The following is a 25,522-nucleotide window of genomic DNA, read 5'->3' on the forward strand; positions in this document are numbered from 1 at the left end:
TGGTCTGGGGGGGGGGGGGGGGGGGGGCATGCCATTTCTTTTTTCATTTTGGCATGGGGTTTCCTTTTAAGATCCATAACCAGACTCAAAGGGCCTCAGAGCACAAGTCGCATCATCATGATCCGACTAGGATGCGACTTCCATTCAAATCAATGGGCTGAAATTCGGATCAGCTAAGACAGCTCTTATAGAGAACCATTGATTTTGATATGTCAAAAACAAAAAAAAAATGTCTGACGCAGCTTAATGCAGTTAAGCCGTGTTTAGAAGCATCAGACGTTTTTACAGCTGTAACGCTGGTCTTCAGAACACGCTGGCTCTGAGCTTTTTTTGCAGCTTGAAAATGCCTATACCACTTACAGCTTCTAAAAGCCTGTGTGTGTGTGCATGAGGCCAGAGAATAACAGAGAGGAGTTTTTAAGCTGCAAAAAAAAAAAATCTGACGCTGGTAAAAGCAGCTGTAAAAACGCCCTATGTGCACGGGGATTTGTATTTTATCAATAGAGCACAAATGCAGTAACTAGCACACTTATAGTCCATTGACACTTCAGCTTTGTAACGTAAAGCCTGTACAAAGGTACAGAGCTGAAGGAAGTGCTTGCAGGGACCTGACATTGCACCCGCGATTCACTAATTGTGGTCAAAATGCTTTGCAGGCTCCTTTGAAAAAAAATAATAAATGCACATTTTTTCCTGCAAAGTATGTGCATTTATTATTTTTTATTAAAAGTAAACTTAGCCTATAAGTTGTTTTGCAAAAACTAAAATGATTTGTTTATATGAACACTGACATTTGTTAGCTGTTTTACTGCAATAGAGCATTGATTTACAATCACAGGGCCATACATGAAAATTGGTCCCATTAGTTAATCCAAGACTTTCAACCTTGCTCCTAATCCGTCGGCTGTCAGTTACCACTAAAACTATGGTTTATCTTTTCCTACTGTAGAGCAGCCAAAAAAAGAGAAAAAGTAACAGAATACAAGAGAAATGCCACTTTGTGGCATATGTAATGGAATCAGATGATTAAGGGGACTAGACACTTAAGGGCCCTTAAATCTTCTGACGTGGTTATGTCCCAGGTATCTGATATTACTTTGTTGGGAAAAAAATTGGGCCTGTGTGCATATTTTTTTTAAAAGTCTCCAATGACATTTATAACACAGCATTTTTGCCTTTGAGCAATTAGCAAAAATGCATTTTTTTTTCAAACAATAGAAATTGCCCACTTAACTGTTGGATCATAACAATTCATGAAAGTCTTTAAACATCTAATTTTATACAATGTTCTTCTTGCTACAAATTTTTTGGTGTCTGCCACTTCACACCTGCCTCCAAATCTATAGGCAGTCACATACAGTATATACTGTTCACATAGAGGAGCAAGACATTAATTGCTCCTGTCACTTCATATCTACCTCCAGATCTATACCCATTTACATGTGTATATTGTGCATGCAGACAAGCACAGACACTCAGGGCTTGATTTACTAAAGGTAAATAGACTGTGCACTTTTCAAAGTGCAGTTGCTCTCTGAAAGTGCTCTGAAAGTGCAGTTGCTTAGTAAATGAGGTAAAGCTTCACTTTGCTAAGAATACCCAATCACATGCAAGGAAAATAAAAAAAACAGCATTTTTGCTTGCACGTGATTGGATGATGGAAGTCAGCAGACCTTCTGCTCATTTACTAAGCTCTGGAGCAACTGCTCTTACAGTGTGCAACTGCACTTTGGGAAGTGCACAGTCTATTTGGCTTTAGTAAATCAACCCCTCAATGTTTCTGTCACTTCATATCTGCCTCCAGATCTTACCACAATTACATATATAGAATAAATAAAGTGCAGTGCTAATACTAAGAGAACATAAATAACAATAGAATTATTGTGATTTCATAAATATGCAAAAACATAAATTACTTACAAAGTGCTAACGTGCAAGAATATGACCAATCTCTCCACAATTGTGCAAAATTAATCCTTGTGCAAAAATAAAAGTCAAAGTGCTAAAGTGCCACAAACAGTCCTAAAATATTCAAACAGGTTCATGAATCGTAAATGAAGTGGTCCAACAAAGTGTGACTCCTGTGTTGAGGTCTTCACACCAGTCAAACGTTTCCTCCAGTATTCCTCCGAGGTAATACAAGCAACAACAGGGGGCGTCCAGCCAAATGAGAGGTAATCTGTTGGATGGAAAGACTCAGCTTCCTAACCCCCAAGTAAACCCTCAAGCAAGCTGGATGTGTTCACTGATCTCACCCTTCTTTGCTAACCTCAGTCCAATTTCTATGACTGAGATAGAATTGCACCCGGATTGAGAAATTCCATGAACAGGCTCAAAACTAGATTTTTGAAAAAGGGCTATGATCAGCTAGAACTAGATAAAACCATCTGTGAGGTCCGAAACTGTAATTGGGAGGATTTGTTGTGGGGCGATGTAAGGAGAACATTTGATATGGAGAGATTTAATTTGTCTTTGATCACCACATATTCAATTAAACGCTACATGGTGAAAAATGTAATCAAGAAGCATTGACCTGTATTAAAAAGCAATAAGGTCCTGGGCCCTCTTTAATCAGAGCATCTGTGATTTTTAGGGGAGTTCCTTATTTGATAAATAGGATTGTCCCACATGTTATTAATCTTCCTGTTAGGTCTGTCTTTATTAGTAACATTGAAGGCTATCATTTATGTAGAAAATGTCATATGTGGACATTCTGGGTTTTCCAGTCTGTGCAAACTGCTTGGACATATAATATCGACAAATTTATTTTGTGCAATTCTCAGGTGGTTGTTTATTGCAATGCCCATGTGGTTTGCAATATGTGGGGAGGGCCAGACGAAGCCTTACATGTTCAACTTAGTGAGTGTGTTGGCAATATCAAGAGAGGGTTTAAGGGGCACAGTGTTTCAAAGAACTATGCCACATAATAAAAACCCAGCTGGCACACTGTTCCGTTCATGGGTTTACAGTACAGTCCCAAATGGAGGGGAGGCCCTGTTCAGATAGAAATTTCACTGGCACTGACCAGTCGCCGTCTTGGATTTGGGAATTAATACATACAGCGCTGTCATTTCTTAGTATGAATGTAAGTGGAAAATCTTTTTTTAATAAAGTGGTTTTTAAGAAATTTACAATATTGGGAGTGCTTCCCCTTTTTATGCCTTTCCCTGTATGTGTCTGAGGGAGGGATATCTGGAGGAGATGAATACATACACCTTGCAGTTTTACTTGGGGATTAGGGAGCGGAGTCTCTCCATCCAACTTCTTGCATCTCTTTTGACCAGACACCCCCTGGTGTTGCTTATATTACCTTGGAGAAATACTGGATGATGTGCTCATAATGACCTGTCTGGTAAAGAAGGTCATGTCCTTCTGGTAAGAGGCTTGATGTTCACAGTGGTGTGGTTTGAAGACCTCAAACATAGGAGTTCTGGAGGGGACTCGCACTGTTGGGGCACTTTATTTATGATTCATGGATGGGTTTGAATATTTTGTTACTATTTGTGGCACTTTTATTTTTGCACAATTGTGGAGAGCTTGTTCATATTCTTGTGCATTAGCATTTGAAATACCGTATTTATCAGCGTATAACACGCACATTCATTTTAAGAGGGAAGTTTCAGGAAAAAAACCTTAAATTTTGAATAAGGAACTTTGAAGCAAAATAAGGGTCAGTGCCCATCTGCAGCCTCGCCACTGCCATCAATGCAGCAGCCTCGCCACTGCCACCAATGCAGCAGCCTCGCCACTGCCACCAATGCAGCAGCCTCGCCACTGCCACCAATGCAGCAGCCTCGCCACTGCCACCAATGCAGCAGCCTCGCCACTGCCACCAATGCAGCAGCCTCACCATTGCCATCAATGCAGCAGCCACACCACTGCCTTCAATGCAGCAGCCTCACCATTAGCATCAATGCAGCCTGATCAATGCCCATCTGCAGCCTAGAGGGGACAGGGAGGGGGGCGGGACGAGCGCCGACAGATTACATACAGTAAGAATCTCCTATGATAGCAGAACAGTGGTCCAATGGCGGCCCAGGAGATGGGACTTCCTATTACAGAGGCCGCCAAGTAAAAAGGAGATTCTCACTGTATGTAATCTGACAGCGCTTGTCCCGCCCCCCTCCCTGTCCCCTCTGAGGCAGCTAAAATTGAAGTACTGGCGTATAACGCGCACACGCTATTTGCACCCGATTTTCATGGTGAACCCCAATACAGTAATTTATGCTTTTGCTTATTTATGAAATAACAATTCAATTTTTTAAAAACGTTCTGTTTGTATTAGCGCTGCACTTTATTCTATTTGTGTTATATTCTGTATCAGGGTACGGAGGTGACGGCTGGTTAGGGTGTTTTTTCTTTTACCAGAGCTCAAGCGCAGAATTTCTTTAAATGTTTGTTTGGACAGTGACATATATACAGTACTGCTTATGTTTAGTTGAGCAACACAAGAAATGCATCTGACATTTCAAACCAGCCTCAAGGTCTACTGTATGCACAGTCACATATATAATGTACACGTAGATAAGCAACACAAGGAATGCTTCTGACATTTCATATCTTCCATCTAGATCTACATTCACATATACAGTATACTGTACAGATAAAGACACCAAAATGATTCTGTCACTTCACATCCGCCTGCAGACCAGTGTACAATCACACATATACTGTACACATAGATAAAGACACCAAATGCTTCTGTCACTTCATATCTATTAATATTCTTATATACACTGTACACATAGACCAGAAAGGCACTGAATGCCTCTGTCACTTTATATCAGCTTCCAAATCTCTACACATTCACACATATATATACCACACACCTAGATAAGTGAGACACCGAATGCTTCTGTCACTTTATATCAGCCTCCTGACACCAAAACCTTTTATCACTTCATACCCGCCTTAATATATATGAACATTTATATATACATAGCAAAGCAGACAAGCAAGAAACCATATGCTTACCATAGTGGCAGGTGTAATCTGTGGCTCTTCTCTTGTAATAAATCCTTTACTATAAACTTTCCAGAGCCTAGCAAATACATCTATGAAGAAATAATAAAGAAGAAGGAAAGTACAAAGTTAACATGCTTCAAATCTTCAGACTTATCTACTTCCTGCTATGTTAGCAGGTCTGTGAATAACAGCAAAACTTATCAACACTTTTTTTTTTTTTTTTATAGGAAACCTTTGCTTGGAGAAACAAAGACTGTCCTTGCCAATGTTTCTTTCTGCAATTGCCAGTTGCCTGGCTGTCATGTTGGCTCTATTGCTCAATACTTTGAATGATATGCGCACTTACTTCACATGAGTTACTTAGAAAGTAATCAACCCAGAGGGTCAGCATTACAGCCAAGCAACCAGCATTGTCAAAAGATCTGCTAAAATTTCACTCTGTAGCAGAGCTCCTGGCATTAATCCAATTCAACTCTTCTGGCTGGACTCTCCACTGGCTGCTGTGGTTCTTCCTGTTGACCCCTGGTCACGGTGGGACACAATAGTGATCTATGGGTTTAGCAGGAGGCACCACAGCATCCAGAAGGGGACATACTCGTCTACATACCCAGAAGAATGGAAAAGGATCAGTGCCAGAAGCTCTGATAGAGCCTGAAGCTTTAGCAAATGGGCCAAGGGACAGGTCATTTTGCTGACCCCCTCCAGGCAGGGTCACTTTAAATGTCCCCTCCTTTGATCAATCATTGTAAAAAGCAGCAATGATAGCACACATCCATTTTAGAACCCATGGGTTTCTGTGTAGTGTCTTCATTTAAGAAGAAAACGTTTCTTTAACCACTTGCCGCATGCCGATGTACGTCCAAAGTTTGCGCGGATATCGGGGTTATGGCAGTAGCTAGCGGCCATAACCCCAATATCCCCATTTTCGTGCGGCGGTCGGCTTTCAGATTAAAGTGGTCTCTGCGGCGGATTCACCGCGAGATCACTTTTATCAGTGGCGGGAGAGGGGCCCCCCCCTCCCGCCGCGATCCGGTGCCCTCCGCCGCTTACCAGAGCCGTAGGTAGCGGCGGAGGCGATCGCATCTGTCTCCCTTCTGTGCCTGGAGACGAGTGAGGCTAAGATGGCGCCCACTCGTCTCCATGACACTGCTGGGCAGAAGCGACGTCAAAACGTCACTTCCGCCCATACGTCTTAAAGGCATATTTTTTTCAATGTCATTTTTTAAATGACTTTTTTTTTTTTTTTTTTTTTTTTTTGCATTTTATGAGATCTGATGTCTTTTTGACCCCAGATCTCGTATTTAAGAGGTCCTGTCATGCTTTTTTCTATTACAAGGGATTGTAATAGGAATAAAAGTGACATAATTTTTTTTTTAAACAGTGTAAAAATAAATAAAATCATGTAAAATAAATAATAAAAATACCATAAAAAAAAATTTAAAAATCCCCTGTCCCGATGAGCTTGCGCGCAGAAGTGAACGCATATGCGAGTAGCGCCCGCATATGAAAACGGTGGTCAAACCACACGTGAGGTATCGCCGCGACCGGTAGAGCCAGAGCAATAATTCTAGCCCTAGACCTCCTCTGTTACGCAAAACATGCAACCTGTAGAATTTTTTAAACGTCGCCTATGGAGATTTTTGAGGGTAAAAGTTTGACGCCATTCCACGAGCGGGCGCAATTTTGAAGCGTGGCATGTTGGGTATCAATTTACTTGGCTTAACATTATATTTCACAATGTGAAAAAAAATTGGGCTAACTTTTGTTGTCTTATTTTTTTATTCAAAAAAGTGAATTTTTTCCAAAAAAAGTGTCACGGAACGCCCCACACTCCGCTTGAGTGCTTCCGTCATATACCACTTCCTCCAGTCTGTATACAGATAACAGATATTCCAAGCCCTCTGAGCATCAAGACAAGGCGACACTTGCTTCACTGCTACCATGAACTCACTTTATTCAGAACCAGAATACAGTCTTATATACACAGGAGAAGATTACTCTAACAATACAAACGTAACCTAATTAACCTAATTAACATGAGCTCCAATAGGAGTCGTCCCGTCTCCTACATTGTATAGAGGACAATGTGATCAGCTCATTCAATTAACACACATTACCATAAACATCAACACAGGGTTAATTAGAACAAACAACAATGAGTTGAATACCTTTAGAACCTAGACTAAACTTATTTACAGTAAACCCATTATAGCTGACATCAGACAGGTGAGTGGAGATGATGACATTAGCATCTCCTCACAGGATGTGTCCCAACAGTATAATTCAGTCTTATCATTCTAATATGGCATATAACGGGTTCCAGAGTCTGTGTGTTTTGGGGGGACATGGAGCTGAATCCAAAGTAACACCAACCCCAGGGTCCCCAGGCATACAGCTCACAGAGAGCACCATTCCCCCAAATGCTAGGGCCCATAATCGGTGGGCAACAGGCTTGCATACAGTCCTCTCCAACAGCCTCCGTCCCGGCCAGGTCCGTGACATTTCTCCCCTTTCGGCAGGAGACTAACACAGGAGGAGACCCCAGACGGGTTGACTCCGAAGTTAGTAAACAGCTCCAGTCCTCCACTGCCTGTACCCACACAGTACCCCAAACAAATCATCCCAAACAGAGTATCACTCACCCAGCCAACCTCTCTGTCATGCTGTTGGGGATCGGGGCCCACTGCCCAGCATCCCTGGGGTATACAGGTGGAGACTGAAGTCCCATCCACCTTCACAGGAAATCCATCCTCTGTTAGTTGAGGGCAGAGTCCAGCAGTCCTCGGCCCTGTTGCCAGCCCTTCTGCTGGAAACTCCACACCATCTGTTCCGGCTAACTGTTGGAGAGGGAGGCCGACTGCCCCGCCTCCCTGGAACTCTGTAGTTGTTGCTGGTGCTGGGCAGAGGTTGGTAGCACTCTGCCCTGTTGCCAGCACTTCTGCGGGGGACTCCGCATCCTCTGCTCCAGCTAACTGTTGGGGCAGGCAGCTGTCTTCCTCCCCTCCCAAACTGTGTAGCTGCCATTGGGGAGGTGAGCCGGCTGCTTCCTTTTCCATTCCCTCATCTGGCTGCTGGGACATGTCGATGGTACTGTCTCCCAGGTACACGGATCTTTGCTGGGGAGGAAAGCCCACTTCCTCCACCCTGGCCAACTGTTGGGGAGGGACAACACACACCTCCTCTCCCTTCTCCCCCTGTATCTGCTGCTGGGAAGTGATTGCCATCTTCTCAGCCTGAGCCTCCACAATTGCTGCAGGTGTGGGGCAGAGGTCTTGGACCCTCTGTCCGGTTGCCAGCACTTCTGCTGGGGGTTTGCCAGGTGGTTCCTCCTCTACAGAAACGTCTATTAAATCCCCAGTCTCTGGAATTGGTAAAAGTGTGGGACAGAGGTCTTGGACCCTCTGTTCAGTTACCAGATCTTCAGTTGGTATTTCCTGATAGTCCCAGGCAAAGGGAGCCCAGCCCTGGCACTGAGCAATGTCTAGCAGCCGTCTGTAGGCGATCTCTAGCTCCCATTCCTGAACGGCTAGAAACTCCAAATCTTCCTGTGCCCAGTGCAATTCTGAAATGTTCAGTAGCCCTTCTCTGAAATCCATGATTTCGTCCACCCGCCGCTCCAAATCACTCCCAAAGTTAGGGTCCCCTGTCAGCTTCACAAACAACAGTCCCAAGCCGCCGTAGCTTAAGCCTTCCGTTGGCCTGTCATCCGCTATCCAGGGACATGCTTGGGATACATGCCACCGGAGGGCTCTGTAGCTCTCATCCAGCTTTATCTCTGCCCAGACCAGCCTGCTTAATTCAGCTGTCTGCTTCTTGTGTGGATTTTCTCCCAAAAACCGCACCCGCAGTCCGTACTGCGACCAGTACCTTTCCTCGATGGAGGGGAGAACTTTTCCCTGGTGTCGCTGCTCACGGGCTAGCGCTTTCTTCCAGAGTTTGCAGCGAATAGAATCACACCATCCCAGCAGGACCTGCTCCGATACTGGTCCTCTGTGCTGTATCTGCATCTCTCGCAACCTCCTTCTGAATTCCTCATCCATGGCGGCTGGTATCTGTACCTCTCCTCTCCTGCTATCTGGACCTTGGATCCAGATGGAAGTTTGGATGTCCCAGACTGTAGGAAGCTTTCCCGCTGCTTGCCACCAATGTCACGGAACGTCCCACACTCCGCTTGAGTGCTTCCGTCATATACCACTTCCTCCAGTCTGTATACAGATAACAGATATTCCAAGCCCTCTGAGCATCAAGACAAGGCGACACTTGCTTCACTGCTACCATGAACTCACTTTATTCAGAACCAGAATACAGTCTTATATACACAGGAGAAGATTACTCTAACAATACAAACGTAACCTAATTAACCTAATTAACATGAGCTCCAATAGGAGTCGTCCCGTCTCCTACATTGTATAGAGGACAATGTGATCAGCTCATTCAATTAACACACATTACCATAAACATCAACACAGGGTTAATTAGAACAAACAACAATGAGTTGAATACCTTTAGAACCTAGACTAAACTTATTTACAGTAAACCCATTATAGCTGACATCAGACAGGTGAGTGGAGATGATGACATTAGCATCTCCTCACAGGATGTGTCCCAACAGTATAATTCAGTCTTATCATTCTAATATGGCATATAACGGGTTCCAGAGTCTGTGTGTTTTGGGGGGACATGGAGCTGAATCCAAAGTAACACCAACCCCAGGGTCCCCAGGCATACAGCTCACAGAGAGCACCATTTCCCCAAATGCTAGGGCCCATAATCGGTGGGCAACAGGCTTGCATACAGTCCTCTCCAACAGCCTCCGTCCCGGCCAGGTCCGTGACAGGTATCAATTTACTTGGCTTAACATTATATTTCACAATGTGAAAAAAAATTGGGCTAACTTTTGTTGTCTTATTTTTTTATTCAAAAAAGTGAATTTTTTCCAAAAAAAGTGCGCTTATAAGACCGCTGCGCAAATACGGTGCAAAAAAAAGTATTGCATTGACTGCCATTTTATTCTCTAGGATGTTAGAAATAAAAAAAAACAATATATAACGTTTGTGGGTTCTACGTAATTTTCTAGCAAAAAAAACTGTTTTAAACATGTAAACACCTAAATTCCAAAACGAGGCTGGTCCTTAAGTGGTTATGCTGAAATAACTACAATTTTATAATGATTTTATCAACAAAGAACAAATGTGATATAACTCAAACATCACATACTTACGTGTGTGATTTCATTATTTGCTAAAGGCACAGTAAATAAGGAAATGAAGTGTGCCAATATGAACTATTATTGGAGTTACTGTAATATGTTATGTTATTAATTTAGGGTAAGACAACCCAAAAGGAATATTTGAGATTTTGGTACATGCCAGTGCAAAGAACTGATCAGCTTCTCTACACCCAGCTCAGTCCAATATAAGGAGTTTTATTCTGCCAGCCGAATGTTTTGTATTTTTCTTACAGTACAGAGAATGAAGAAGAGGAACTTGGCCATTGGCTAAGGTAGGAAGTGTGAAAATCAAGCGATATGATGGGAAATAACCAGGAGTTCTTAAAAACTGAAGACCTGGCAGATGCAAAAAAATAAAAATAAAAAATTGGTATCAACAGTTAAAAGAGTTCGTTCCTAGAAAGCCCCTTTAAAGTGTTACAAAACCCACAACAGTAAAATCAGTCTGTATACTCACTGTGAAACCTAAGGGCTTAATCCTGTGCATTGTGTAAAAAGGATGTTTGATCCTGTATTCTCTGATCCTCCCCTTCTTTTAATGTCCCCAATCCATCTCCTGATAGTACAGATCCTTTGAGGTCACTCTGCACATGCTCAGTTTGGTGTAGAGTTTTTATTTTCTTGAGAGGGTGCATGTGATCAGCACAGGGCCAATCAACACTGTCCAGACAGAGGGTCAGGGGTCCTGCAGCCTCATAGCTCAGAGAAGAATGAACTCCTCCTACAAGCTTTAACCAGACACTGATAGAAGTCACAAGACTGCTATATACTGCTGATGAGAAAATGTATTTAGCAGTTTATGTTTACTAAAATACTTCCATTTCCATGTTCTGTGTACTGTGGGAGACCAGATATAGTGAATGTGGGGTCCTGGGTTTAGTAACACTTTAAAGCATGTGCATTGGGTAATCAATTAAACTATTCTTCATATATAAAAATAAATCAAAAGCTGACTACAAAAGCTAAAGCAGGCTCACAATGATCGGTTAAGGAAGGAGTCGTGGCTAGCCTTTGAAATGCGTTCCGATTGGCCTGTTCATCTCCAGGCCTTGACAGCTGTCAATAGGCTCCGTGCAGCTCGTGGCTCCAGCATTCTCCCTTCTGTCTCCACGAAGCTGCCGCTACAGCAAGGATTTCTTCACAGTCCCGTGCAGGATCCTCCACACAGCCCAGACTATCTCCCTGCATACAGCCTGTGAGTTGAACCTTTCACTATGTTTTTTTATGTATACCTAATAAACCAATTTACACTATTGGCTGCTTGGCGCCTTTTTTCCTTCCCCTCACAATGATTTGATAATTGAATATAGCAAGAAATTAGACATTTACATATGCCACTATGGGTTTAACATTTAAAGCTCAACACAGGGGAACAAATTAAAACTTAAAGCCTCAATCCAGTACAGTTTTCAACCCCGGGTCACTAGATCCACGATCCCAGCACCTAGAATAGGTGGCAGCAAGTGACGTAGGGAAGGCTTTAGGCTAGTATACCTGGCTTCACAAAGTACAGGAAAATATTGCCTAGCAGGATGGGTTAGAGGTGGGTGGGAGGACAGGGTGAGGAAAAAAAAAAAAAATTGTTTTGGTCTGGAATGGGGCTTTAACCTCCCTGGCGGTTTTCCCAAGTGTGGCTCAGAGTTAAATTTCAGCACCATTAGCGGTAACCCCGAGCCACACCTTGTGGTATACTTACCTTGTCCCTAGCATTCTGCGATGTCCCCCCGATGTGTCTGCGGGCTCCGTCCCCCCCCCCCCCCCGATGCCTCTATGAGCCGGGCTCCGTTCAATGCAAGCGTTGCGACGCACGGGGACGGAGCCTGGTGGCAAATTCAAAAAAGTGAAAATTCACAATCTGTAATTCTTACAGATTACAGTACTGTATGAAATCATTTCACCTCCCTTTTGTCCTCAGTGCTTTGTCCAATGCCCTGCATGCAGTTTTATATTATATATACTGTTCTTTCTGCCTGGAAACTGGAGATTGTCCATAGCAACCAAAAAGTGTCCCTTTAAGTCAAAAGTGGTTTTAGACCAGCTAGAAAACAGTGATAGTAAATTAGAACACTTGCAGAATTGAGCGATAGTGAATCGTGGGGAAATTTATTTTATTATTACTATATTATTATTTTTTATAATTATTTATATTTATTTATTATATTATAATTTATGATTTTGTGTTTCAAACTTCATCATACCCGGGATGTCTACTAAACTCTTGGTGGACAGATCTAAGTGTGTTATTGCTAAGAATTACAGCCCTACAATATAAAAACGCCAAATTTCTATGCAAAATAATTGTACCGCTTTGAGACGCAAAAATCTGAAATAATCATACCGCCAGGGAGGTTAAGCATATTTGAAATGAAAGGATTGCAGCTTATCACAACATTAATGATTTGTTTTTCTATGAAAGAGGAAAGTGAGCATGTAAACAACTTACAGTTCCCTGAGATCGGTCTTTGACATCATACACAGACAGCTTAATCTGGGTCATTTGATTTATGAGAGAGTCCTGGAAGAAGGCAACGCTGCTAAGAAAAATAGGATTGCTTGTTCCCTAAAATACGAAAGAGAAAACAAAATAAAAATCTCAATTCTCAGAGATCGCAGATATGTGTACTATATACCTTGATCAATCATAACATTATGACCACTGACAAAGTGAATAACATTGATTATCTTATCTTACGATAGCACCTGGAAGTTGTTGTCCCTGAAGTTGATGTGTTGAAAGCAGAAAAGGTGGGCAAGCACAAGGATTTTCTCAACTTTGAGAAGGGCCAAATTGTAATGACTAGATCAGTGGTTGTCAAATTATGAGCAAAAGAGGGTCTTCAAATGTGGCCCCTGACATCACCTAAAGCAGTGGTTCTCAACTCCAGTACTCAGGACCCACCAACAGGCCAGATTTTAAGTATTACCTTGGGGAGATGCAGACAAGAATACTGCAATCACTGAGCAGCAAATGATATTACCTGGGATGTATTTCAGTCACCTTGCAAACCTGGCCTGTTAGTGGGTCCTGAGGACCGGAGTTGAGAACCACTGACCTAAAGGGACGTACATAATGTTCAATATATGTAATGCTTGAAACTAGAGACCTAATAGAAGAAATGAGGCTCAGAGTGTAGACATGCTGCACTGATGGCTGGGGATATACTGTAGAAGACCATACGAAACTGGGAACATGTTACATGAGGCTAGTGGAGATCAAAGCTATTACCCTCATTTAATGCTTCCACTACAGGCTGCTGAGGTCCGCACATCATATACCAAAGGGCGACATGCGGCCGCAGACCAGTCAGGGTGCTTATGCTGACCCCAGCCAAAAGCGCCTAAAATGGGTACATTAGGCAAAGGAGCAATTGAAGAAGGTGGCCTGGTCTGATTAATTCAAGAATGGTTGGAGAAACACAACAGTGAGTTTGATGTGTTGATTCGGCCTCCAAATTCTTCAGTTTTTAATCCAATCAAGCACCTCTGGAATGTGCTAGAAAAAAAAAGGTTCTTTCCATGGAAGCCCCACCTCACAACTTACAGAATTTAAAAGATCTGCTACTGATGGCTTGGTGCCAGATACCACAGCATACCTTCAGAGGTCTAGTGGAGTCCATGCCTCGACGGATTATGGTGGGAAGTCATAATGTTATGGCTGATTGGTGTAATTCCCTTGGTACATCCAGATAGAGAATGACAGTATAGACTAAAGCCGCCTTAACATTTACAAGAAAACATAATGAGCCCTTATAGTATAAATGAGTGCACAAAGCAACTGTTTCATCCAAACCACCTTATTTTACCTCTTTTTATGGATGCAGCGAGTATGAACTGTTATGAGTATGACAACCTAAAATTACCAGTAGACGTTAAAATGAAAGTCTAAATAAATACATAGAATGTAATGTTTGTACAATTATTGTGCGCCTGACTACATTGATTTATGAACTGTACAAATTATGTCCCACCATAACAATGTAGTAATGACTTATAACACAAGCAAAGGTATAATTAGAATCAAGTGGACATTCTTCTCTGAAATTATAGCACTCAATTACATGAAGAAAAGAGCCAACAAAGGCATAGTGCCAGCAAAGTGACCTTTAGCTGGAGGATGTTCTTGTTTTATTACGATTATGCTTTCCTGAACTTTATTCTTAACCACTTAAGGACCGAGCTTCTTTCTGAGTTAAGTTAAAAACATTTTTTTTGCTAGAAAATTACTTAGAACCCCCAAACATTATACATTTTTTTTTCTAACACCCTAGAGAATAAAATGGCGGTTGTTGCAATACTTTGTCACACCGTATTTGCGCAGTGGTCTTCTTACAAGCGCACTTTTAAAAAAAAAAATACATTTTTTTTCATTAAAAAATAAGACAACAGTAAAGTTAGCCCATTTTTTTTTATATTGTGAAAGATAATGTTCCGCCGAGTAAATTGATATCCAACATGTCACGCTTCAAGAGTGCGCCCGCTCGTGGAATGGCGACAAACTTTTACCCTTCAAAATCTCCATAGGCGACGTTTAAAAATTTCTACAGGTTGCATGTTTTGAGTTACAGAGGAGGTCTAGGGCTAGAATTATTGCTCTCGCTCTACCAATCGTGGCGAAACCTCACATGTGTGGTTTGAACATGGTCTTCATATTCGGGCGCTACTCACGTATGCGTTCGCTTCTGCGTGCAAGCTCGGCGGGACAGGGCGTGTTTAAACATTTTTTTTCTTATTTATTTTACCTTTTATTTTTACATTGTTCTTTTAAATTAAAAAAAAATTGTGTCACTTTTATTCCTATTACAAGGAATGCAAACATCCCTTGTAATAGAAAAAAAGCATGACAGGACCTCTTAAATATGAGATCTGGGGTCAAAAAGACCTCAGATCTCATATTTACACTAAAATGCAATAAAAAAAATTTAAAAATTTGGTCATTTGAAAATTTTTTTTAAAAAAATGGCCCTTTAAGAGCTATGGGGGCCCCCTCTCCCGCTGCCGACAAAAGTGATCTTGCAGCGAAGCCGCTGCAGAGACCACTATTATCGGAAACCGGACCGCCCGCTGAAGAAGAGGATAGCTGCTGCCATAACAAAGATATCCCTCTGATGTATATTGGCTTGTGGCGGTCCGGAAGTGGTTAAAGTACAACTAAAAGCTTCTGTATGGCAGTCTAAACCAGTGGTCTTTAAACCGTGGCCCTTTGCCTGCCTTTTGCCGGCCCCTGGGGCACTATTTTTTCCACTGATATGAGGTCCTATTCTTTCCATTAACACCAAACACAGGCCGGCCTTTCTAAAGTAAACTGGCTCTTTGTTTAGAAAGTTTGGCGACCCCTAGTCTAAACAAATCCAGAAGTATATATATATATATATATATATATATATATATATATATATATATATATATATATATATATATATATATATATATATATATATATATATATATATATATATATATATATATATATAAGAAACAAAAATCCCTTTACCTTCCTTGACTGAGCTAAATCTGTCATTTGTGCCGCTTACATGCCTCCCTCCCAGTCACTGCAGCTCACAGTGGCACAGGCTCCCCTCATAGACATTTCAGTTCACAGAAAGGGGGCTTCATTGCAACATTTTATGGCACACGCCATTTGCGCAACAATTTTTTAAACACTTTTTTTTTTTTTTAATACGGTTTCATGAATTAAAAAATAACAAAAAACAGTAAAGTTAGCCAATTTTTTTTATAGTAAAATCATGTGAAAGATGATGTTATGCTAAGTAAATAGATACCTAACATGTCACACTTTAAAACTGCACAAGCTTGTGGAATGGCGCCAAACGTTGGTACTTAAAAATCTCCATAGGTGACGCTTTAAAAATGTTTACAGGTTACTAGTTTAGAATTACAGAGCAGGTCTTGGGCTAGAATTGTTGCTCTCGCTCTAACGCACACAGCGATACCTCACATGTGTGATTTTAACGCCGTTTACATCTGTGGGCGCGACTTGCGTATGCATTCACTTCTGTGCGCAAACACGCAGGGATGGGGGCACTTTAATTTTTTTTTTTTTTAAATTGTTTATTTTACCTAATTTTATTTCTACTTTCTCTTTATTTTTCTGATCACTTTTATTCCTATTACAAGTAATGTAAACATCCCTTGTAAAAGGAATGGTGCGCAACAGGTCCTCTTTATGGAGAGACCCCAGATCTCTCCTCCAGGCTGGAAAGACAGAGATCACAAAAGATCTCTTTCTTTCCAGCCGAGTCCTCTGCATTGTTTACTTCGGCCGGCCAGACGTGACGTCATATCGTCACGCACAGGCCACCAAAGGTCATGACTGGGGGCCATCTGGTCACCAGAAATCTCTTTGATCAACGTCCGGTTGTGGCGGATTTGTTCTCCGGCTCGACGATCTCACGGGCATGCCGGTAGAAGCACCGGAGGGCAGCGGGAGGGAGGGGATGTCCCCTCTCGTCGCCTGTTAGAACGATCAAGCGGCTGAACTGCTGCTATGATTGTTCTTGCGGTGCAGGGAATCGCCAGCTGTAAAAGATGTTATCTGAATGATGCCTGCAGCTGCAGGCATCATTCAGATCTCTCCACTCAAATTGGATGTCTTTGGGCTGGAAGTGGTTAACAGGTATTTGTGGGACTTTGCTGGGGCTTGAAGAGAAAACGGAAATGCAAATTATAATGGAGTACTGTATACATTTTTTTTAATGGGAAGCCACAGTTCTACTTTAAATACTTTGCGCTCAAAACTGCAAGAAGGGATTACTTTATGACAACTGTACTGCTAAGGCGTATACTATGGGTATAGCTGCAGAGCTCTGAACATGCAGCTGTGGCTGCCATTTAAAAAATTGCCTATTCAGAATTTTACAGATCTTTAGAAAATCTACAGAATGCTCTAGTGATCCACGTTTGGAATAGGAATACATTTCCTTTATACTTTCCTTTAGATCCAAAAAAAAAAAATGGGATCTATACCAACAAAATTGAGACACAAGTAACAAATACAATTTTTCTTTTTACTCTGAATTGTATGAATTATGGTGCAGAATAATGCTGTTACTTGCAAAGTTAGAATTATTCCTGAACTCTTTGTTTCTCCTCTTTTCTGTTATGCATGCTCACATCCAAGCCAGATTTTGCAGTTCCCTTATACGAATTGGAAAAGTATGAGGTAGCACAGAAAGAAATGCCCTATGTGCAGAAACAGTTGTGCTCATTAAGTTTACATACCCTGGCAGAATTTATGATTTCTTGACCATTTTTCAGAGAATATGAATGATAACACAAAAACTTTTCTTTCACTCATGGTTAGTGTTTGACTGAAGCCATTTATTATCAAATCAACTGTGTTTACTCTTTTTAAATCATAATAACAGAAACTACCCAAAATGACCCTGATCAAAAGTTTACATACCCCAGTTCTTACAGTTACCGTGTATTGCCCCGTTTAGTATCAATGACAGCTTGAAGTCTTTTGTGGTATTTGTGGATGAGGCTCGTTATATTCTCAGATGGTAAAGCTGCCTATTCCTCTTGGCAAAAAGCCTCCAGTTCCTGTAAATTCTTGGGCTGTCTTGCTTGAACTGCACGTTTGAGATCTCCCCAGAGTGGCTCAATGATATTGAGGTCAGGAGTCTGAGATGGCCACTCCAGAACCTTCACTTTATTCTTCTGCAGCCAATGACAGGACGCCTTGGGCCTTGTGTTTTGGATCATTGTCATGTTGGAATGTCCAAATACGTCCCATGTGAAGCTTCCTGGCTGATGAATACAAATGTTCCTCCAGTATTTTTTGTTAACATACTGCATTCATCTTGCCATCAATTTTGACCAATTTTCAAAAAAAATTGCATTTGAAAGACCGCTGCACAAATACAGTGCGACATAAAATAAATATTGCAAAAACCACAATTTTATTCTCTAGGGTCTCTACTAAGAAAATATATATATAATGTTTGGGGGTTCTAAGTAATGTCTAGCAATTTCTAGTAAAAAAAATGATTTTAACTTGAAAACAACTGTCAGAAAAAGGTTTAGTGTTTAAGTGGTTAAACGTTCCTAATTTACATACAGAAGTCTATTCCTTTGATGTAAAAGACACATTGATACAATGTTTAGACTTAACATTCCACTGATAAAATGTTTCAAAACTTGTCAGACTGCCCAGACTTTGACTTTGGCTAAGAGCAGAGAGAACATTTTCTGCATACCAAAGATCGGGAAGATGGGGAAACCCTTTGTCAAGATCGCAACGGAAAAAAAAAAAAAACGCGATGACGATTTTGGACGATTAATTGTGCAGCTCTAGCTCACACGTCCCCAAAACATCAGCGATCCACCTCCGTGTTTCACAGTAGGAATGGTGTACCTTTCATCATAGGCCTTGTTAACTCCTCTCCAAATGTAGCATTTATGGTTGTGGCCAAAGAGCTAAATTTTGGTTTTATCACTCCAAATGACTTTGTACCAGAAGATTTGAGGCTTGTCTCTGTGCTGTTTGGCGTATTGTAAGCTGGATACTTTGTGGCATTTGCGTAGTAATGGCTTTCTTCTGGTGACTCGACCATGCAGCCCATCTTTCTTCAAGTGCCTCCTTATTGTGCATCTTGAAACAGCCTCACCACATGTTTTCAGAGAGTCCTGTATTTCACTTGAAGTTATTTGTGGGTTTTTCTTTGCATCCCAAACAATTTTCTGGCAGTTGTGGCTGAAATTTTAGTTGGTCTACCTGACCGTGGTTTGGTTTCAACAGAACCCCTCATTTTCCACTTCTTGATTAGAGTTTGAACACTGCTGATTGGCATTCTCAATTCATTGGATATCTTTTTATATCCCTTTCCTGTTTTAAACAGTTCAACTACCTTTTCCCGCAGATCCTTTGACAATTGTTTTGTTTTGTTTTTTGTGTTATTAAAGTGGTGTTCCACCCAAAAAAAAAAAATACATGAATGTGCCTAAAAAAATAAAAAATAAAAAAATAAAAAATGTGGAAATTTTTTATTTTTTTACTCACCTCTAAATGCCTGTTGCTAGGGTGTCCCTCGTAGTCTGCCTCTTTCAGTGCCTGGGCTGGTGACATCACTTCCCCTTGGCACAGGAAGGGCTCAGCTCTGCTCCCTCCCTCTTGTCAATCATCTGGGACCCATTACAGGTCCCAGATGACTGAGCGGCCAAACACGGCACGCGGCGCCACTCACGCATGCGCAGTGGGTGCCCGGCTGTGAAGCCACAGCCCGGCGCCCACAGTTGCAATGCTGGCACCGAACGGAGGGGGAGACGAGCGGGGCTTCGATCCCCCGCATCGCTGGACCCTGGGACAGGTAAGTGTCCATTTAAAAGTCAGCAGCTGCAGTATTTGTAGCTGCTGACTTTTATTTATTTATTTATTTATTTTTAAATGGGAACTCCTCTTTAATAATCTCTGAAAAATGGCCAAGAAATCATAAATTCTGCCAGAGTATGTAAACTTATGAGCACAATGTCATATAATGTACCTAATGTAGACAGCATATTGTAGAGGGGGCACTAAAGGGTGACACCACAATTAAGAGTTACACTTTCAATTTGCTGCATACCCAGATGTACATCTTTTTTTTTTGTTATCAGTTTATTAGTATTTTTCTTCATCACAGATACATTATAAAACAAAACAAACATGGAAAATAAAAAAAACATTTCCAGAATTCATACAACAAAAACCATGTTACATTCCAAAACACATTAATGTACAAAAAACAAAAACAAAACACTCCCCTCCCCGCAGCCCCAATTTCCCCTCCTCTCTCCCTACTCCCTCCCCCCCTCGTCCCCAATCCCCCTCCGTCCATAAGCTCCCCTCACCATTCCTTCTTTCTTGAGTCATCATACCTTAATTATTCTATAACTGATAAATGATCTATATGCCCCTATGCTTCCATCTGGTTCTAAAATAAATGGTGTCAATCCTGGTAACAACAGCCAGGGTCCCCACATTTCACCAAATTTATTTGTTAAACCCCCATTCTTATATACCTGCCATTCTTTTAACAATACACCATTCACCTGTATCCGCAATTCCTCATATGATGGGCTTCTGGAGGATATCCATTTTATTGCTTTTAATTTTCTTGCAATAAATAGTATCCTATTATCTTGCATCTTGCAGTATCTTGCAATAAATAGTACTCTACTCCACCCCATAACTATTATCCAGATATGGGGAATCAGATCCCCACTTATAATAGGTATGCACCCTTAAGTGATTATGAAGGTAATGAGCAGGAGTATCCCAGTTACCAAAGATCTGGCCCCCAACCTTTTTTAGGGCATCGAGGAAAGAGGGGGAGGGGGGGGGAGGAACTCCCAGAGGGATTACTCGCCCCAACAACAACAGGGGGGGGGAGGAGTGGTACAGATCACTACCCAAACAGAGAACCTATACCCTTTCCAAGAGAAGAAGGGGGTGTAGAGCAGGTAGAGCCAAACAACCCAAAAAAGAGACCAAGAGATGTGTAAATGATGGAATCTTTAATCTCAGTGGGACACAACTCAATCATAATGAATTAAATATACTGGGCTTGGGGCTGAAATGTGCCCCAAGAAAACCAATGAATAAATTTGAGGTATTCATTGACACCCATAAATTTATCCGCACATTAAACATTAAAAAACTTTTTTTGAGTCATCCGATTGCACCAAGGAGAGATATCACTGTGAATCAGAGGAGAATAGATTCGGGTTTGAGGAATAAATCCCTGATCAACCCCCAAAATTCAAGTAACCACTTCATTGAAGTCTTCAAAAACCTTGTCCTGACCGATATAGAACGACTGAACCCTATCAAAAGGGTCAATCCTGACTATATCATAAAGGGCATTAAATCTTTAGAGAAGAAAAAAGATATTATTCGACCAGCGGACAAGGGGGGAGGGGTAGTAATTTTGGAAAAAACTTAAGCAATTGGTGGATATGTTGGGAGATCGCACTACATATTGTAGATTATCTTCAGACCCCACCAATGAATATAGAGCCCAGTTAAGTGCTTTAGTAGAATGGGGTTACAGCATGGATGCCCTAAATGGTAAAGAAAAAAACTACCTGGTCCCCAGCTCATGCCGCATCCCAATCATCTATACGTTGCCAAAGATCCACAAAGATGTGAGGGTACCGCCGGCACGTCCTATAGTGAATGGCATAGGATCAGTGACGGCTCGTTTGGGGGAGTTTTTAGATAAATTCCTCCAACCTAGCGTAAAAGCAACTAGAGCCTATCTTAAAGATACCACTGACCTACTTCGGTCTCTACAAGAGGTCAAATTTGACCCAACCTCAGAAGTGTATTTAGTGACGGCCGATGTGGCCTCACTGTACACTATTATCCAGCACAAGGATGCGGCACTGGCTTTGAACCGGGCCCTGAGTAAGAGGGATGATATCCCTCATGTACAGAAGGTGTTTGTGGGTCATGCTTTAGATTTTTGCATGACCCACAACTACTTCTGGTATGACGGGCATTTTTTTCTCCCAGAAGGTTGGCGTGGCGATGGGAGCCAAATATGCTCCCAGCCTAGCCAACTTATTTCTGGCAGAGTGGGAAGATAGACGGGGGTTTAACCCAAAACCCGCCCAGCTGCGATTTTATCGTAGATTTACTGATGATCTCCTGCTCATCTGGGAGGGATCAAGGGAATCTGCAATTGATTTAATCTCTTTCCTTAATAACAACTCGAACAATATTCGGTTGGATCATGTCATTAGCGATACCTCAGTAAATTTTCTGAATATTCTGAAAGAAAGGTTCCTGCAAAAGGGGTATAAAGGAGATGCTTTGAATAATATCATCCAGGAGGTAGCTAACATCCCTAGGGAAGAATGTTTGAAAGAGAGAGATTGTATAGCACCAACTAATAAACACCAGCTAGGATTCATCTTGGGTTTCCATCACCAGTACAGGGATGTGGAGATGATCTTTAAGAGACACTGGCACATTCTGTGCAGGGACAGACACCTGGGAGATGTTCTACCGAGTCGCCCTAAATTTATATATAGACGGGCCCCAAGTTTTGGCCAAAGGGTAGTGAAAAAAATCTTAAATAGACCAAATGACCAAACTATAAAAATTGATCTACAGGGATTTTATGCATGTAGAAAATGCATTTGTTGCAAAACAGTGAAAGTAATTAATAGGGGTGTGACTCAAATTACTAATGCGGATAATGAAACGTTCAGGATTAGAGAATTTATAACATGCAATTCCTCTTATGTAGTCTATCTTTTATGGTGCCCATGCGGGCTATTTTATGTGGGCCGCACGAAGAGATTACTGAGAGTGCGAATCGCAGAACATTTAGCTAACATCCAAAAGGGTTTCCAATACCACAGTGTGTCTCTCCACTTCAAGGAGAAACACAATCAGGACCCAAGTCTTTTACAATTCTGTGGTGTGGATGTAGTTTATCAGTCCTGGAGAGGATCCAATCGGGTTAGGGATCTCTCTGGGAGAGAAACTCGATGAATCTTTCTCCTAAAATGTTTGTTCCCTAGAGGTATGAACATAGAACTGGACCCCAACTGTTTCATCAGTAACAGTTAACTATGTTAAACACATGGGCAGAGTTTAGAAGTCAGGGGGACACATAATGGGTACATTATTGGACCATCCACAATTTTTTCACTATTGTTGAGATATTCACAAATTATTTATATAATTTTCTCATTATTGTTGAGATATTAGAATGCAGTTTGCACATACATATATTGTACACATTAATTAAATAGTGATATCACGGATTTGCAATGGTCACTTTTCACGAGAGACTATGTCACACATGGGGAAATTGAGAGACGTGTACGAGATAATGTAGTAGCTCATATTTAAATATGATTGCACACTTATAATTTTATATTAAGATTTACACTGTACTTATGTCTTTTATGCTTACACCTACATGCATGTATATTTGTATATGCAGATGTCTATATACATGCATGTTTTTCACTAGGAATTATTATTTATTGTGTAGTTTCCTATCACTATTTTCTCCTTTTTTTTTTTTTGAGAGTGCAAATCGCAGAACATTTTTTTTTTTTTTGTTTATTTTTTTTTTTTTGACTTTTTTTATTATTTTTTAATTTTTATTTTTTTCAATTTTTATTTTTTATTATTTTATTTCTATTTTTTTTTATTTTAATTGTTTATATTTTATTATTTATTGTAATTTTTAATTTCATTTTATTTTTATTCTATTATCTTATTTTTAATATTTTTCACAAGAATATTTTTCACTATGTATATTCATTATGAATGTGGATATATTGTACTGACTTCTAATGTGGGGTAGAAATGATTCGTTTTAAGACAATTCAACCTGTGTGAGAAATATCTGGGAAGTAATAACCCCTTGGTATGATGGTTAGCGTTCTAATGTAGAGGGAAGGGATATTGTTAAGCTGATCGCCACGCATTTATCTGTAAAATACCTTTTAAATATTGATTGAAATATATTCATTATAGAACTGTGAACCAGAATGAAGAGAAGGGCTATAGATTGCACACAAGGAGACACAGGAAGTGTGTGAACACTGAGTGAATTGCACCCGCCCACTCTAATTCTGGTGTGGTTAAATAGTTTGATTGATTCGCCGGTTAGCCAACCCCATGGTTAAATCTTTATGATGAAACATGTCGGGGCGTAGCTACACGGCGATCTCACACAAGTACTAGAGGAGGGAGTGAAGGGGGACAGAGCGGAGCTCCAGTGAAGGGAAGTGCTGCGGACGGGTGAGACGAACGTGAGCACACACACCTCCGTGGCCTGCCTGTTGTTATTTCAGTTGCTATTGCTTGCTGTGCTGTGGGAGTTCTCCATTTGCCGTGAAGTGACTTGCCTGTTATTTTATTTTAAATGTGAGTTCATTACAAGTTGTTTTATATGTGATTAAATCTTTTAAACGAGATTACACTAGTGGAGCTTCTTTTATTTTTATGTCATACTACCAACCTGAGAAAAGCGGTGTTCCTATGGAGCAGTGGAGGTGTATGCTCGCATGTTAACCCCCATGTAAGTGGGTTAGAGGCTCTGTCAGGCCAAACACGAGAGTGAGAGGCCTTAACAGCTGGTGAGTTTGAATTTCAGCAGGGAGTGGATTCACGTCACAGAGGTGTGGTGGATGTTTGAAAACACAGCTGAGCAGTTTTGGAGTCACCCTCACTCTTTTTTGGACTTTCTTCAAATATTTTCACGATTATTTTTCACGATTGATTGGTTTCTGGACTTTATAGATATTTACTGCGTTCAATTTTCATTATATATTTTTTCTTGGATTTATATATTTGTATATCACTTTCACTGAGTGTTATAATTTATATTAGCTCATATTGAATAATTTATTTTATTTAATATTAATTTTTACTTTTTGGGATATTTAGCAATATATGTTTTTTCACTTTTTCTCTAGTCACGTCTGTCTGTATTCAGCTCACTGGCTGGATAAGAGTGTTTGGCATCTCCCCACCTGGGGATAAGCGCCACTATTTCATCTATAATTTTCTTTTGTTGAATTCGGTTTATAGCCTAATAATGATTAATCTAGTTGCCGGAGTATATACTTCTTTTTCTAAGTATCCTAACAAACATATTTTTGGATCTATCTGTATTTAGGTTTTGTACACCTGGTTAATCGTTTCTATCACAGTCTGCCAATATCTAAACAATTTAGGGCAATTCCAAAGCATATGCATTAAGTCAGCAGATACTCTTGAACATTTTGGACATTCTGATGTTTCCCGTCTACCCCATTGATATAGTTTAGCTCGTGTCCTATAAGCTCTATATATTATGTATAATTGGGTTAAGCATTGCTGTGAAGATATTGATACAGTTTGTATGGATTCCAATAGGACAGGGCAGGAAAAATAATGACTTTCTCAGCTGGGTCTATCTCTGCAATCAGAAGACAAATGTTGCTTATTTTTGTCCAGCCATATTATGGCCCTTTTAGAATTATCAAAAAAAAAATTTTCTCGCCTTTAAATAATCCTCAGTTTAGCCAGGTATAACATTCTGTACGTTATTTGGAGTTTATGAAGACGTTTTTTAACTTCTAAATATTCTACCCTCATTTTTTGTATTTCAATAGAGTAATCTGGGTAAAAAAAAATTTTTGACCCTTTAAACTTCTATAATGCCCTTTGTTCATGCCAAATCCATTAAGTTATCTCTGTCACCAAAATGCAGCATTTTAACAATAAATGGGCATGTAAACTTTCCTGGGGGGGGGGGGTCTTGTTGATATCCTATAAGCACACTCGACAGAGAAGAAAGGGGAAAAATGCTTTTT

The 25,522-nt window shown here is 40.8% G+C and overlaps 1 protein-coding gene across 11 annotated transcripts in view; it reads right to left on the reverse strand.

Moving 5' to 3' along the window:
* INPP4A (inositol polyphosphate-4-phosphatase type I A) overlaps positions 1-25,522 on the reverse strand; it is a 192,851-nt gene that overhangs the window by 77,025 nt on the left and 90,304 nt on the right. For all 11 annotated transcript variants that reach the window (XM_073614663.1, XM_073614662.1, XM_073614665.1 and 8 more), the window contains 2 exons: positions 12,639-12,755; positions 4,975-5,054 (listed from right to left, as the gene is read on the reverse strand). In XM_073614663.1, coding sequence (XP_073470764.1) covers positions 4,975-5,054; positions 12,639-12,755 — 197 coding nt within the window. The remainder of the gene's footprint in view (positions 1-4,974; positions 5,055-12,638; positions 12,756-25,522) is intronic.

Source organism: Aquarana catesbeiana, linkage group LG02, assembly GCF_042186555.1.
Source record: "Aquarana catesbeiana isolate 2022-GZ linkage group LG02, ASM4218655v1, whole genome shotgun sequence".
Classification (NCBI taxonomy): Eukaryota; Metazoa; Chordata; class Amphibia; order Anura; family Ranidae; genus Aquarana; species Aquarana catesbeiana.